At 33.8% G+C, this 15,390-nt stretch overlaps 1 protein-coding gene across 1 annotated transcript in view; it reads left to right on the top strand.

Moving 5' to 3' along the window:
* Positions 1 to 13,644: 13,644 nt before the first annotated feature.
* LOC148279535 (uncharacterized) overlaps positions 13,645 to 15,390 on the top strand; it is a 242,862-nt gene continuing 241,116 nt past the window's right edge. Inside the window, exon 1 of the mRNA XM_088229774.1 lies at positions 13,645 to 14,875. Coding sequence (XP_088085900.1) covers positions 14,290 to 14,875 — 586 coding nt within the window. The 5' untranslated portion in view covers positions 13,645 to 14,289. The remainder of the gene's footprint in view (positions 14,876 to 15,390) is intronic.

Below are 15,390 nucleotides of genomic sequence, written 5' to 3' on the forward strand. Positions count from 1 at the left end.
TTAACACACACCTGAACACTTACTCCCACACAAATACACACTAAAACCTCTACACTAACTCTTATACAAATACACACAAACACATTCTTTTGTTGTACCACAATTTGATATGTATGATTACAATATTTGAGTTTGTCCGAATGTTCGTAGACAAAAGACTGGATTTCACCCCCTCGGGAGTCATTAAGATTAACAAATTACAACAGGGATAGAGAATACCTTAAATAAGGGAATATGAAAGTCTAGGCATTTACAGGGCTTATGACCTGTCATTGGCTGGTCTAAGTGGCCACTTTACACACTGTGCAACATTCACCATTTTGCCCATGTTTGAACATCCATATTTCTTCAATTCTTCCATTTGTTAATTTTAGTGAAGTTAAAGAGCTGAAACCTTTATTGTTGTGAAGAGATTCATCTGACTGAATTATTTCACACACTAAGCAACGCCTGAAAACAATTTTTCAATTTTCAAACTTCTTCTTGGACCAGTTGGCATCCTATAAGAGTGAGTGAATTATAACTTTTTTTTAGCCAATCAACAAGCTTATGGAAGCCCTAACAGATTGGCATTGTTGACTATATATTATATATTAACACTTAATCTAAACAATCTTAGTCTATTTAAATATACAAAGGTATAATTAAGGCATAATCTAGGCGGACATGGAAAGTGTATGATCGCGGGTCAGGAGTGACAACACCGCTTGCTTCTTGAATGCTTGCCTTTGCTGTTGGAACACATCGACAGTACTGTTTGAGATGAGATTTTGTTCATTGTTCTGAGGATCCTTGGCAGAGGGGAAAAGAATCCGATGTTGGTTTTATAATTTCCCACAGCAAAGACAGCATTGGTGAGCAAGTTACGGTGAGGTACATTAAGATTAATCTGAGCAAGAATATCATGGGCATCTATCCAGTTGGATACTTGACCAAAAAGCAGATGGCGGGTTTTTTTTTCTAAACCACCGCAAAATTAATGCTCATTTTTCTTTCATTATTCCTTTTGTCTTTTTTAGATTAATTTTACGGGTGAATGTTTCATTTGTTTTGCCGCTAATTTGTGATAAGCGAAAAGGTAATTTATTTTTTTGATTTGTATCGGTAATGCTCATTATACAACGTTAACACGTGTGAACTTTTCAGTATTGAGGAATTACATATCAGATGTTCGTTAGTATGTGTGTAGGTATTCTGTTGTGCGCTTTCTCGGCTATCCTAATTTATCTTCTGACTTAGTTTTACCTTCAAACCTTTCACATTTTTATATTGGCGGCCTCCGTGCTGTGATGGTTGAGATGCTTGTCTCACACACGGGAGGTTCTGGGTTCGATTCTCTCACACAAAATAGTGAATGATTTTGAAAAAATTATAAGTAAAATTATCAATGAAACTTCTTGGTTTAGTCTGACTTTTTAATTATTTTGACCAACGAGCGCTTTCGCCTAAGTAGGCATCTTCAAGACTGGTGAATTATTTACTGCGTTTACAGCTTTTTTACTATTCTTAACATATTTTGTATTTTATTAAATAAGTATTTTAACAGGGGACAGAAAACATAAATATTTACAAGTTCGCTAAACAGTTCATTTTTGGGAGTTTTTGGACAGAAATTAGGATTAAGCATTTACTAAACTGCTCTCCAGGGAGTTGAATCCCCAGTCCTTGTCTAAAGAAATTTGGACAAACTCAAAATATTGTTGATAAAATAAATTATCACCTGTATTTTATGGGTAGGAGAAGCTAGTACCTAATAGTTCTAGATAATATTTTTTAGATCATTTAGTATTCTTTAAAATTGTTTAAATTTCTTTATTAATGTTTTTTCTTGTATTCTTTTCTTGATTTTATTTAAAAGTACAAATTTTTTCTCTCTTATCAATATTTTTTTTCAGTATGTATTTATATGTATTCTAGTTACCTTAGTAGTAGTTTTAAATAATAATGCACGTAATTTTTTTTTTTATAGTTTTGCTTTGTTCAAAATTGTTAAATTTTTTTTTATTAATATGTGTTGCTTTCTTCCTTTTTTATAACAGGTTCAAAATGCTTCACTGACCAAATATTTTATATAAGTATTTTTTTACTGGTAATATAATTTTTAAACTATATATTTATTTTTATTACTCCTTAATTTGTAAATAACTGTTCAGTAATAATTTATTTTAAATACTTTATTTTACTTATAACTCCACCATGTATGTATTTTATTGATTATGCAACTAATAAATAAAAATAAAATTTCTTCATTTTGTATGATAAATTTGTCATTTCGATAATCATCGATGCAAGTATTTCATATAAATGGACCATTTTTACAATGTAACTTAATTATTACGGTATTATTTAAAATGTAATATTGCCGAGGAAATTATTCCAAATCCCTCTAAGTGCACTTAAGTGCCACATTCAAGTCAAGAGCTTCGGTCTCTCGGGAACCCATTAAGCTCTAGAAGCCATGTTCTGAAGTAAAAATGTATATTCCGTGTAATCCTCTCGTCCGAGCGCAAAGCCCCCTGTAAACACCTTTCAATTAAATGGCGTTATGTCGTATAATTATCCTCGGACTTATTTTATTAAGTTCCTAGGGAAAATTGTTTGACTTTTTACTGCCGTAATAGGACTGTTTCTTTTGTATGTTTTTCTGCATCTTATAATGCGCCTTGAAGCGGACGCATTGCATTGTTTGTGCAATTATAATTATATTAAAAGAATTTTTTGAATTCTTATGCCTGTTTTTCCATGCGGGTAGAAACTTCTAGTTTATCTAATTTTAAAAATTCGTCGTCTTTTTTAATCTAGCCGGACCGAAGAGGGGGATTCGAATCCCCCATAGACCGATTTCAATTCGATAACTCAAGAATTATTAAAGCTTTTTGCCGTATGTTTTTTGCAATCGTGAAATTAATAGAAGGAAGTATTTGCCTGTTTTCGTTTTTAAATTTTGAAATAGTTTTTTTTTTTTTAAATATTAAAACAACTAACTGTAACTTTATGTACATAAGCATTCAGCAAACTACCAAAAATGAATCAAATACACGAATGAGTGAAATATGTGTACGCAAAAACATGAATATTGAATATTGCACGGTCATAAACACTTCCAACGTATTATTATCCTGCCGCCATATACAAGTAGGCGCTGGGGTCGTTTGGTCCCCCGCTCATGTGTAATTTTTGGATGCACACACGTTTACTCAAACATAAAGTAACTGTTTAAGTACGCATTTAAATTATTTAGGAAATGAGTTAACAATATTAACCAACCGAAACAAGATTTCAGCCGAAACGGAAACCGAATTTGGACTTCTGTTCTAGTTTCTGTAACTTATTTAAATAAACAATATTTTGAGTTTGTTCAAATTTTTGTACACAACGACTTGATTCAACTCCCTGGCGAGCTGTCTATATTAAAATATTACAACAGAGATGAACAACATTTTCGAGAAGGTAATATAGAAGTCTAGGCTTCTACAGGACTTACGACCTGTCATTGGCTGGTTTAAGTGGCCACTTTACACTCTGTGTAATATTCACCATTCTGCCCATATTTTAACATCTATATTACTTTAATTATTACAATTAACCGACATAAATATGTAAATATTATACAGAATTTAAGGAAAGAATCTGATTGGGATCCACAAAGTATGAATGTTGTTTGTAAACGTTCAAATATTTTTTTTTTTCTGTACTAAATAATAAAATCCGCCCAATCTTTTAGTGTATACATTCTCGTCTACGCAACCCCGGTGATAGATGGATAAATTATTTACGCTCCTATTTTTCTTCATTTAATTAAATTGAAGATATGAGGAGCTATAAATATTCCCATGGCAGAGCTCGTCATTTTACAAAAAACCGCACATAACCCGGTCAAGTAGTCATTAAGTCTATCGAGGGCACACGTGCGAAAATTGCCTTTTATCTCGTACAGACATCAGCTAGAATTAGATATTGTTTTTGATAACTTCTTTATTCATTTCATGTTTCATTTAACGAACTGATATTTAAATTTAACCCCTGCACAATACTCGGTAATTCTATTTTAAGATTGGATTTGTCTTCTATAAATAATTTATTCATTTTGTCCCCAAATAACAATTAATTTTTGCGAGTCAATGACTCCAAAATCCGATGACCATTGGCTTCCCTTACATAATTCTATAAAGGGGTGCATATTATTCTTGATCAAATCTCCTTTGCATAATTTGACATTAATGCCTACAAGATGAATTACCTTCTTTGAAAGTAATTTGGATTGAAATCCATTGGGGGAACTAATTGAATATAAAGATGATTTAAAATGAACTTCTACAATTAAAACCAACAATGTAAAATTTATTCTTGGAAATTAATAATAATAATATTTGACCGATTTAAATATCGCCATTTTAGGGAAAAATAAACTTAAAGGCGCTATACAATTATGTACTTAAACTTATACGTATTAATTGGATAAGTTTATGCTATGTATATGTGCCGCATGTAATGTATATGTTTGTGTATGTTTTATATGTGCGTTCATGTGTGTGCGTGGATGGCTCGGAGTGTACATTCGGTATTTTTATTTATTTTAATTTATTACCTCCATGGAAAACACAAATGTCAACAATTATCCTTTTTTCACTTAAAATTCTTATTTATTTTTTATTTTTTGTCACATTTAATGTTTATATCTTTTTAATTTATGAAAACTTAATTGGTCTTTTTATGTTAAAAAATTGTTGTTTTTAATACTGATTTTGTATGACTGTATGTTTTCTAATTAAATTTAAAAAAAAATATATAAAAAAAAAAGTTATAAAGCGCCATTTTTGCAAAATCACCTCAAGGGCGCTGTACAATAAATAAATGTCCCAGCACGTCTTGCAGCTTTAGAGCGAATGGACGGTTGAGATTCTAGTTTCTCGTTTCCAATCCAGATCAATTTAGATTATAACAGATAGAATTTTGATTAGGGCACGTTTTGCAGCTACAGAGAGCATGGACGGTAAGAATTAGTTTCCCGGTGAGAACACAAAAAAAATAATTGTGATTTTTCTCAAGCCTGGGTGTTCTGTGCTTTAATTCACCTCTGTTATTGGGCCTCCTGGCGTGTCGTGGTGCCAAAAATCTAAATGTTATCTATCTCTGGTGCAATACATTTTAATCTTAATAACTCTTGCGCTCGGCCATAGTTGTGAGCGTTTTGCAGCGCGTAGCGGGACGCTGAACTCAACGAGGAACTTTGTGTCTTTTTTTAATTATTTGTTAATAGACTATTAAACCAAGCCAAATCACAATTTTTATAAATCGTATTATCAGCTCTATGATTTTTTTAAGTTTTGTGTTTCTGAAATAACTCCGCGTGCGACGTTTTCATCCGTTTAATCTCTATCAGTTCTGAAAACCGGAAATCTTTTATAACTCTCTTATAATTGGTTGATTAATATGAACCAGTGACGTCGTTCAAAGTAGTACGTTTTTATTTTTAAAAATATTATTTTTTCGTTTATTTTCAGGAAACTTAGTCCTATAATTGAATGCTCCAATATTTACCGTGCGGAAGAAAACATTTATTTTATCCAATTTCGCGTATGGCTGAAGTTCCTCATTGTAGTGTCTACAGTGACCGCGCCGGCGCGGCAAGCCTCCGCGCCGCAAAACGCTCGCTTCCATAGCCTAGCACTGAGAAGTGAAATCAAGCCTTGTTTACAAATATTTGAACATATAAAAAATATCTTTGAATGACTTAAAACGTTTGGAAATACTTAAAATAATGTTAGTTTTACTAGAACTAGATTAGTTTTTAAAGCAAATGTGTCTTTTAGTCGATTATTTTTGTCTAACGTAAATTTTTAATCAGGTTGATTTCACCTTCGTATTAGGGCGTATGTATCAGAATCGTTTTGTTTCTCAAATTACCTTAACATCCCTTTTTAAAAAGGAAACATGTTCTATTGCTACTCTAAAAAAGCTCCAATTACACGCCCGTACATACCAAAATGATTCAACTCTTCTTGTTAGCGGACACTGCGCCTTTGAATTAATAAAACCCTAAATTATACCTCACATAAGTATCATATATCAATATCCCCGTGAAAAATCCACTTGTCCCTCCAGCTCGCCGAAAAGTTGGTTTCAGTTGACCCCTCGGACTTGACGGCGATACGATTACCCGCCCCTTTTTCCGCGGTGCGCTAATTTAGGTAACCGCCGCGTTACTTTTGTTCACCTGATCACGGTGTACATGCGTCGCGCGGTCGTGTACCGAGGTGAGGACTGGATTACAGAACATTGTCAACCATTTTGCGTCTTGTATGGGTTTTAACCCTTAAGCGGTGGGAACATGCCGGCACGTGTTACAGTGGGGTCCGTGCGAACGTTGCGAGATTGAAAAAAGGCAAAACTACCTTTTGTAGGAATGAAAACGGCTTAATGATTTACTTACCACATCAACAACTTTGTATAAAAACCTGTACACAATTTTTGTATAAAATTGTAAGATTCAATATTTCCATGTATTTACAATTTTCTCAAACTGAACGGTTTAGGTAGGTAGGAAGAAATCGCCCTAAGGCAATATACCCGCCCTTATATGTATAAATATTGTATATGTATATAAAGTGTCAAATAAATAAATTAACAACAAACCATCACACCGTTTCCCCCTAAGGGTAACCAGAGAGTATAGAACGCCACGTCTTTGCATACATATCTCGTTTTCTCTACATTCATGCTTCTTCTAATACACGCGCGCCGATCAGTTCGACTCTTAACATGTCCATCTACATTTGCCGAATTACGGCGTTTATTGGCAAAAAATAAAAGTAAATACACGCAATACAAAATAAGTATTTGACATCGAATTGAATTAATATAAAATAATCATAGCAGAGAGAAGAAAAAAAAACTGTAAAAGAATATACGACAAAAAGTAAATAAGATAAAACTAAAATGAATAAATATTTTGGTTAGCAGCTATCAGGTCTAAAAATAATGTATCAATCAAATTAATGCAAAATAGACATTGAATATCGAAGGCAGCATAACAGTTAAATGCGAGTGTTGTGAAAATACCAAGTGTTTTATTTATCATAATATATTTAAAATAAAGGTTGATAATTTTGAAATTGCATAGTTTATTTTAAAATATTATTAATCAAATTTATGTTAAAATTTATAAATGTCTCGAGCAAGTAGAAGAATTTGTGTATCTGGGAAGCATGTTTTCAAGTGATGGAAGAGTAGAAAAAGATGTTGAAAGAAGAGTGAATGCGGGCAACAAAATGAACGGAGCACTAAGCACAGTAATTTCTAATAAAAATATGTCAATCGAAGCTAAACTGGCAGTGCACAACTGAGTTTTAGTCCCAACACTTATGTATGGAAGTGAAACATGGAACTGGCAGAGGAAGGATGAAAGCCGAGTGAACGCGGTTGAAATGTGATCTCTTAGACGAATGTGTGGGAAATCAATGTATAACAGGGTTACGAATGATGAAATCAGGCGAGAGTGTAAATCTGAGTCGAGTATAATTGATAAGATTAAGAAAGGGTCTCTGAGATGGTTTGGTCACGTAGAACGAATGGACGAGGAAAGAATGGTAAAACAAGTATATATGGCGAAAATGAACGGCAACGTGAGACGAGGACGACCAAGGAAGACGTGGCACGATCAGATAAACCAGAATCTTGAGTCTGGTCATGTCAAAAGCAGACAGAACCGAAGGGCATGTATGACAAGATGTATGAATGTGGAAGAAGCCAGGAATGTATGCCAGGATAGACGTGTGTGGCGGTCCATTCTCTCTGCCTACCCCTACGGAGAAATGGCGTGATGGTAGTAGTATTAGTATTAATCAAATTTAAATAACTTAGGTATTATGTACTTACATATTTACTTTTAAAATGAAATTCAACCCCAAAAGGGTTAATATTCCTGCTATGCGGCCGCACTGGGCGAATCAGTACAAGTGTCGTGGTTCCCGATTCGTGTCCGATTACGGCGAAAATGTTGCGTGTCGGGGGATTATTCTGGTCGGCGAATTTATATTTTTACAGGGAAATGAAATCCTACCTATCACGGACTTCAATTTAATATTCATCCCGTTTTTCCTTTGTAAGCTTACTTTTAATATTGGACTGAAAATAACTTAACGAAAACCACTCTAAAATGTTTGAATTATTAAATAATCCGTCTATTCTGGAGTCCCTATTTTTTATTTAAAAAAAAATATATATACTTTTATTATTTTAGTTTTTTTGAAAAACTAGTTCTTATTCTTATTATTTACTTAAATATTTATATTTTTAAACCATTTCCTAAAATTCGTAAATAAATTGTGCTGGAAAATTGGAAATCATGTTGTGGTAGAGTGGGATTTTAACCTGGGACCTTTGTTCCGTGAGCCCACTATACTACCAAAAATCCAGACTTGTACACTGTTGTACACAAAAATGGATTTCGTTTTGATCCCGTAGTAGTATCGTGGACTCACGGGCCAAAGGTCCGAGGTTCAAATCCCACTCTGCCACAACTCGATTTCCATTGGCTTAGACCGTATATATATATATAATAAATAAATAAATAAAAAAGTAAACAGATGGAATAGTTGAGGAAATGTGGATGTTCAAACATGGGCAGAATAGTGAATGTTACACAGTGTGTAAACATTTTTTTTATTTTTTTTTTTATTTATTTTTTTTTTGCACCACAACAGGCCAAGAGGCCTAATTACAGTGGTGAATTACATCACAGAGCATCCAGGCTTGAGAAAAATCACATTTTTATTTTTTGTGTTCTCACCGGGAATCGAACCCGGAACCTTCCGTGCGTGAGTCAAGCGTCTTGACCACTACACCACGGAGGCCGCCACTCAAACCACAAAGTGGCCACTCAAACCAGCCAATGACATGTCATAATCCCTGTAAATGCCTAGACTTCCATATTAGACATACTGAAGCATTGTTGAATTAATATTATTTGCTAAATTTCTCGTACAAAATTAGGAGTAGTTTTTGGTCCAGTTTCATGTCCCTTATAAAACTGGCTTCCGAGTTGCACATGTTACATTCGGGATGTTGGGACTTGCGACACGACACGCAGATGACTCTATAACCCAGGTGGCCGCCCGCCTCCAACCCCCGCCCCTATCGGGTAAGCTTCCCCGTAGGGGAGTGGGGACGGAATTTGAATTTCAAAATTGATATCAGGGAACCCGGTTAATATCGAAAAGTTACGCTGCAGGGTGGCCTCGGATACCTCCAAACGTGTTATCCTGAAATTCTCACAAATTTGACATCTGATGCATCTGTAATGCGATTTTGTATCAATCTCGTCAAATTCTAGATTTTAATCTTGAGTTTAAATCACATCCGATAAAATCGCAGAATAATTTATATTTTTTTATATATTTTTATTTTATTATATTGAAAACATATTATACATAATTATATACAATATTCCCAAGGAGTTTTTTAAAAAAAAATCATTTAGGGACATACAGATAACATTTTTTTTAAAGACGTTTTTAAATTTTAAACTATAATATTATTTACAAAAGCAGAAAAATTAAAATTACGATATACTACAAATTAAAAAGGGTATGAAAAATACTTGAAAATAACAAAATAAACAGAATACTAGGCATGGAAATAAATTCAAAATAATGTTTACATTATGCAATCTGGGAAAGAAAATTGAAAAAGTTTAAAAATTACATGTATGTATACATACATACTGAACTAGTACAAAATAAAATCATTTTTTTAAATTAACAAAATATGCGCACACCCAATACAGGTTAATTTTTTTTTATCAAAAACGTATTGAAATTATGTATACAAGCCAAAAAAAGTATATAAAAAAAAAACACAAATAACATTTAAATAGTATTAAAAATTACATATACAAGCAAAAACGGTAAAATATTAAAAGGTATATGTTCAAGATGCGCATTACTTAGAGAAGCCCTTAGGCGCTTTTGCATAGAAAATAAGCGTCCCAAATTTTTGGTTTTCTTTTAGTTTAACAACAAACGTGTAATGGACGGTTTCGGTTTGCACTCGCAATTCCCAACCCAAGTACCTACGGCTCGTTGTATTTCTGTGATCTGTAGCTAACTTCGTGGTCAATAATCATATAATGTTTTTTCTCCGTATAGGCAATTCTATTAGGTTATTACTGTAAGGATAAAATAGGCTCAAAGCTTAAAAAAACTCGATTGATGTGAGAACCTTTAGTTGAAGGGTTTAATTTTATTTTTTTTCATTGATATTATCATTACATTATCTCTGTTTAAATCACGTCTGAAGAAACATCTCCTTTCTCTTCCTCAATCTCTCCTCCTTTCCTTTTTCCTCTTTCCTCTTTTTTCCTTTTTCCCATTGAGTAATAGTTTTGATTTAAGGTAATTTATAAACAAATATGTTAATTTCCATTTATATATATCTTTAGCTTTTTAATATTTTTTTTATTGAATATGTTCTGTAACTTGAATTATAAAAATAAAACTTTTATTTTATTGGTTGGTTGGAAGAAATTGCCATTTGGCAATAAGCCCGCCAATGTACAAGTAACATTATGTGCAAAAAGTTAAATAAATAAATTATTATTTATTTATTGACGGACTTATACTGTCCATTCCAACAATAGTAAAAACATTTTCTTATACTAAATACAGGTACAAATGAAATAAAACACAACGCAATAAGATTAAAGCTAGGACAAAAAAATTGGTAATGCCAAAATATTATAGAAATGTTAGTGAATTAAATATACATATTACTGTTTTCAAATAATACAGTTTTTTTTTATTTATTAATAACATTTTACATACATGTATACGGGACAGAGACACAGTTATAGTGACACAATCAGGAACGACCCATGCCTGTGAACTTGCCAAAGTATTGAGTTAGATAATTTACTTATTTATTTAAACCTTCAAGTACAAAGATTAAGTACTTTTGTGAACTCATTACTAAAAGTAATATCTTATTTAAAAATGCAAATGCTTAATTTTAAATTGTTACGTAATGAGGAACTTCAGCCCTACGGGAAATTGGATACAAAAAATGTTTTCTTACGCGGGGTAAAAATTAGAGCATTAAATTGTACGACAAAGTTTCTTGAAAATGTACAGAAAAAATAATAAAAAATATTTTGAAAAAAACGCACTACTTTAAATGACGTCACTGGTTCATGTGAATCAACCTATGATCTGAGAGCTATGGAAGATTTCCGGTCTGCTTGTCGCTTCTGGACCAATGGGAAGAACTGAATGAGAATAAGCGGAAATGAACCTCTGACGTCACACGCGGAGTTATTTCAGAAATACAAAACTTTAAAAAATCGTAGCACCGATAATACGATATGTAAAAATTAAAAAAAAAAAAATTTGACTTAGTTTAACAGTCTTTTAATAAATAAAAATTTTAAAAAAAAACCACTGAACTTCATTTCAATTTTCATGACTTATTCGTAATTTACTTTTTATTTGGCAATTAATCAGTCTAACTGGCCATTCATTACTCTATTTATTTAAACAGAGCTAATATTGATTGGATGTAATGTTGACTCGAAAGGCGATGTGTTGGATCGGGACGGCGATGACACAATATCAACACCAATAAATCACAGCTTCCATTACGTCTGTAATGTAAACAAATTAGTTCAGGCCAGAAGCCAATCATTGACCCAAATTACCAGAGCTAGGATCAGTAGGAAAATTACGAATTGATTAATAATGAAAACAAATGTATTCAAATTTGATGCACAGAGGAAAACATTTTAGAAGGGTATAGTAATTTTTTTTTACCGAAACTTCGTCAAAAATGATAAACAAAATGAACATTTAACGAAGGGATAGAACGACACATAGCCTCTTTAATTTTAATACAACCGTTTTATTTCGTTTAGGTTGCAGAATACGGTACTTTTAAAAAAATAGTTTTTTTTTTAAATTTATTTATAAACCCTTGCGGATTACATTCATTTAAGAATATAATTTTTCTGTGTTAAAATTCGTACTCTACTACTACTACTACTACTACTACCATCACGCCATTTCCCCGTAGGGGTAGGCAGAGGGAATGGACCGCCACACACGTCTATCCTGGCATACAATCCTAGCCTCTTCCACATTCATACATCTTGTCATACATGCCCTTCGGTTCTGTCTACATGACCAGACTTAAGATTTTGGTTTATCTGATCATGCCACGTCTTCCTTGGTCGTCCTCGTCTAACGTTGCCGTTCATTTTTGCCATATATACTTGTTTTACCATTCTCTCGTCGTCCATTCGTTCTACGTGACCAAACCATCTCAGAGACCCTTTCTTAATCTTATCAATTATACTTGTCTCATATTTACACTCTCGCCTGATTTCATCATTCGTAACCCTGCCACACATTGATTTCCCACACATTCGTCTAAGAGATCGCATTTCAACCGCGTTCACTCGGCTTTCATTCTTCCTCTGCCAGTTCCATGTTTCACTTCCATACATAAGTGTTGGGACTAAAACTCCGTTGTGCACTGCCAGTTTAGCTTCGATTGACATATTTTTATTAGAAATTGATAATAAACATCTTTTGTAAAGGTTGTCTTAGTCTTTTGTTTAGTTTTGTCTGGTAACTTATTGTATAATTTCAGTCTCTGGTTTATTAGTCTCGACTGTCCTTGTATCGTTTTAGAATGTTGTATATGACATTGTTCTGATATTCTCGTATTGTGTCCATGTTTACTACAATTTTTTTCAAGTTTTAGTTTTTCGTCTACAATTACGTCAGTGGCTAATTTATGAATAAATTTTTAGGATTCTAGTTAAAAGAGTTCAGTTACATTTGATTTTTTAGATTGTTTAAAGAGTTCTTATTTGCCATTAAGTAAGGCAGATCATATACTTACTTCAATATTTTATTATTTATTTGAAACTTTAAGTTAAAAAAGTAAGTACTTTGGCGGACTTCCAGTTAACCAAAAATAAGTAGTCAAAAGAAGAGTTGGTTGAAATTTAGTACTAAAATACCATGAATACAAATCAAAGACGCATACATAAAATAAAAATAACCTAATTAATTCAAATTAACAGCTGTTTTTTTTACTGGGGGAAAAGGCTTGCACGTATGTATAACATAAAATACTTAAAAATAAGTACATAATGTTATGCATATTAAATATTGAGGAATGTGAAAACAGATAATGAGTTTGGGAGGAGAGAAAGATTTTTTTTTTGTTTTTTTGCTGTCTTTGTAGTCTATTTATGTAATATTAATATGAAAAAATGGTTTAATCTTATAGTTTATTAACAAATACTGACCACTGAACTCCCGATCATTCCGTGAGCCGTGATTTAATTCAGTGACTCGTATATTAATTGTAATGAAAATTTCGAATCTTTGTTAAGTACAATACTTTTTCGTTATATATAAGTACCATTATTTTCCTTTCTTCATTATCATTATCTTTAGTATCCATCATTAGAACCTTAATCCAATGAATAAGTTCGCAATGTCTTAAATAATAGGTCTATAAATTAATTCAGTTGGCTCAGCGCGAACAATGTCCATTTCTTAGAAACTCCCATTTAATATGTATCAACTTGTGTAGCGTCTTATCTCACTAATGTATTTTTTTATTTGATTTCAGATAAACTGACTCGGCACCTCCTTATCGTCAGCTGTCGATAACCTCCATACCCTCCAGATTCTAGAACAAATTCACCTTTTTTTTAAAAATTTTACGCTGTGATTAAAATAATGTAATTATAATCGGTCCGTTCATCTACCACATCGCCTTTTAGTTAAAATTTTACATCTAAAATAATAATCTAACAGTCGCGTAATCCTTAAAAGTAATTAATGTACTTAAATTAATTTAAACCAATAATCCTCCTGCCAGTTAGATCGTGTAAATAATTAATCCGCTAGATTTGACTTCGTTGTTTTACAGCTATTCGCCAGAACTGAAAAGGTGAGATGATTGGCCGTTTCGTCTCGGTCTTTCGAAAGTAATCTGTTAGCAAATCCCTTTCGTAAAACGTTTCGCCAACGACAATTATCGATTTCTTTTTCGACCGGAGAAAGATTCAACGAACCGTTTTTGTAAATAAAGTGTGTCGGGGCAAACAGTCGCGCGTTTGTTTGCCCGGAACGTAAACATTACATGGAGTGTTTGGTTTTAATTTTTTCCCTCGTGTCCGCCGTCGAGCATCTGGTAGGAAATACCGAGGTGCTTTGGAGGGCTCAGTGTTGATTTATTTACGGTTTTACGATGGCGTTTTGAGGCGGCGCAGACGCAATGCCGGTGGTGAAAGGAGCCGACGCCGCGGAGCGTCTGGTTTCCGCGGGCGCGGGGCCGAAGCGATACTGCCGGAGGAAGCGCGCAACGGAAGACGAAAGAGCGTCGAACACATCCACCGGGAATACGGAGTGCCAGAACAAGCACCCAAAATCTACTAGAACACCAGCTTCCGTCGATATGACGGTTGCTGAGGATTCCAAATACGACGACAGCCGAGGAAGCTCAAAAACAAATGATAGAATATCTTTCGTTACCATGCTTGTAATTTTAATCCGCTCTTTAGGAAGACGCTTCGGTTCGTCTGTATCCTTTCTGTCTTCGTTTCCGTGGATTTCGCGGTTCTTAGCTGTGTGGGGTAGTTATTTAAAAGAAGTGTACGGAGTATTTTCGCGCCCTTCTCCTGTAAAGTGGAAGTCCCGCATGTCGGGGCACCTGACCTCGTGGTTGCTCGTTGTGCTGGTGTGCGCCAGCCCCAGTTGCTCCTTCGGGAAGCCCATCAGCGAGACGCTGCAGAGGGCGTACGCCAACAGCAGAGGACCCAGCCCTGGAGCCAAGAAGCTGCTTAACATACCGGAAGATGGAGGTAAGAACAATTTGCACTTGTCTTTATTCATTTACATAGATCCAATTCCATAATGCTAACTTTTCAGAACATACAATATAACTTTAAGGAATAATGTAACAAACGCGAGTCATATCTTTTCTTGTTGTGTTTTTTTGGGTATTTGCAATAATATTGCGTGAAGTGTGTGTATTAGAATGCTGAGAATCAAATATCATAATTAAAAGATATGTATATATATACACAGGCAGTATCCTTGATACTCCCGTTGGATCTTTATTTCGTGAATGCGAAATTGCCCACGTTACTCTCATTATTGGGAGATTATTTTAAGATTGTTAGTCAAAAAGAAAGTTTATATGAAAGAAAGAAAATTACACCAAACATAACATTTATTAATCAAAATCATTAGTGCCCACGCCTAGATAGTAATGAAATGGACACCTCGATCACTAAAATCCACCAACCCGTTCCGGAGATACAATTGAACTGAGCGCGCGCCGTGCCCACACAAGTCCAAATTTAGATCCCCACGT

The sequence above is a fragment of the Micrasema longulum genome, unplaced genomic scaffold, assembly GCF_059751315.1.
Source record: "Micrasema longulum isolate JH-2025_06_02 unplaced genomic scaffold, ASM5975131v1 h1tg000707l, whole genome shotgun sequence".
Taxonomy (NCBI): Eukaryota; Metazoa; Arthropoda; class Insecta; order Trichoptera; family Brachycentridae; genus Micrasema; species Micrasema longulum.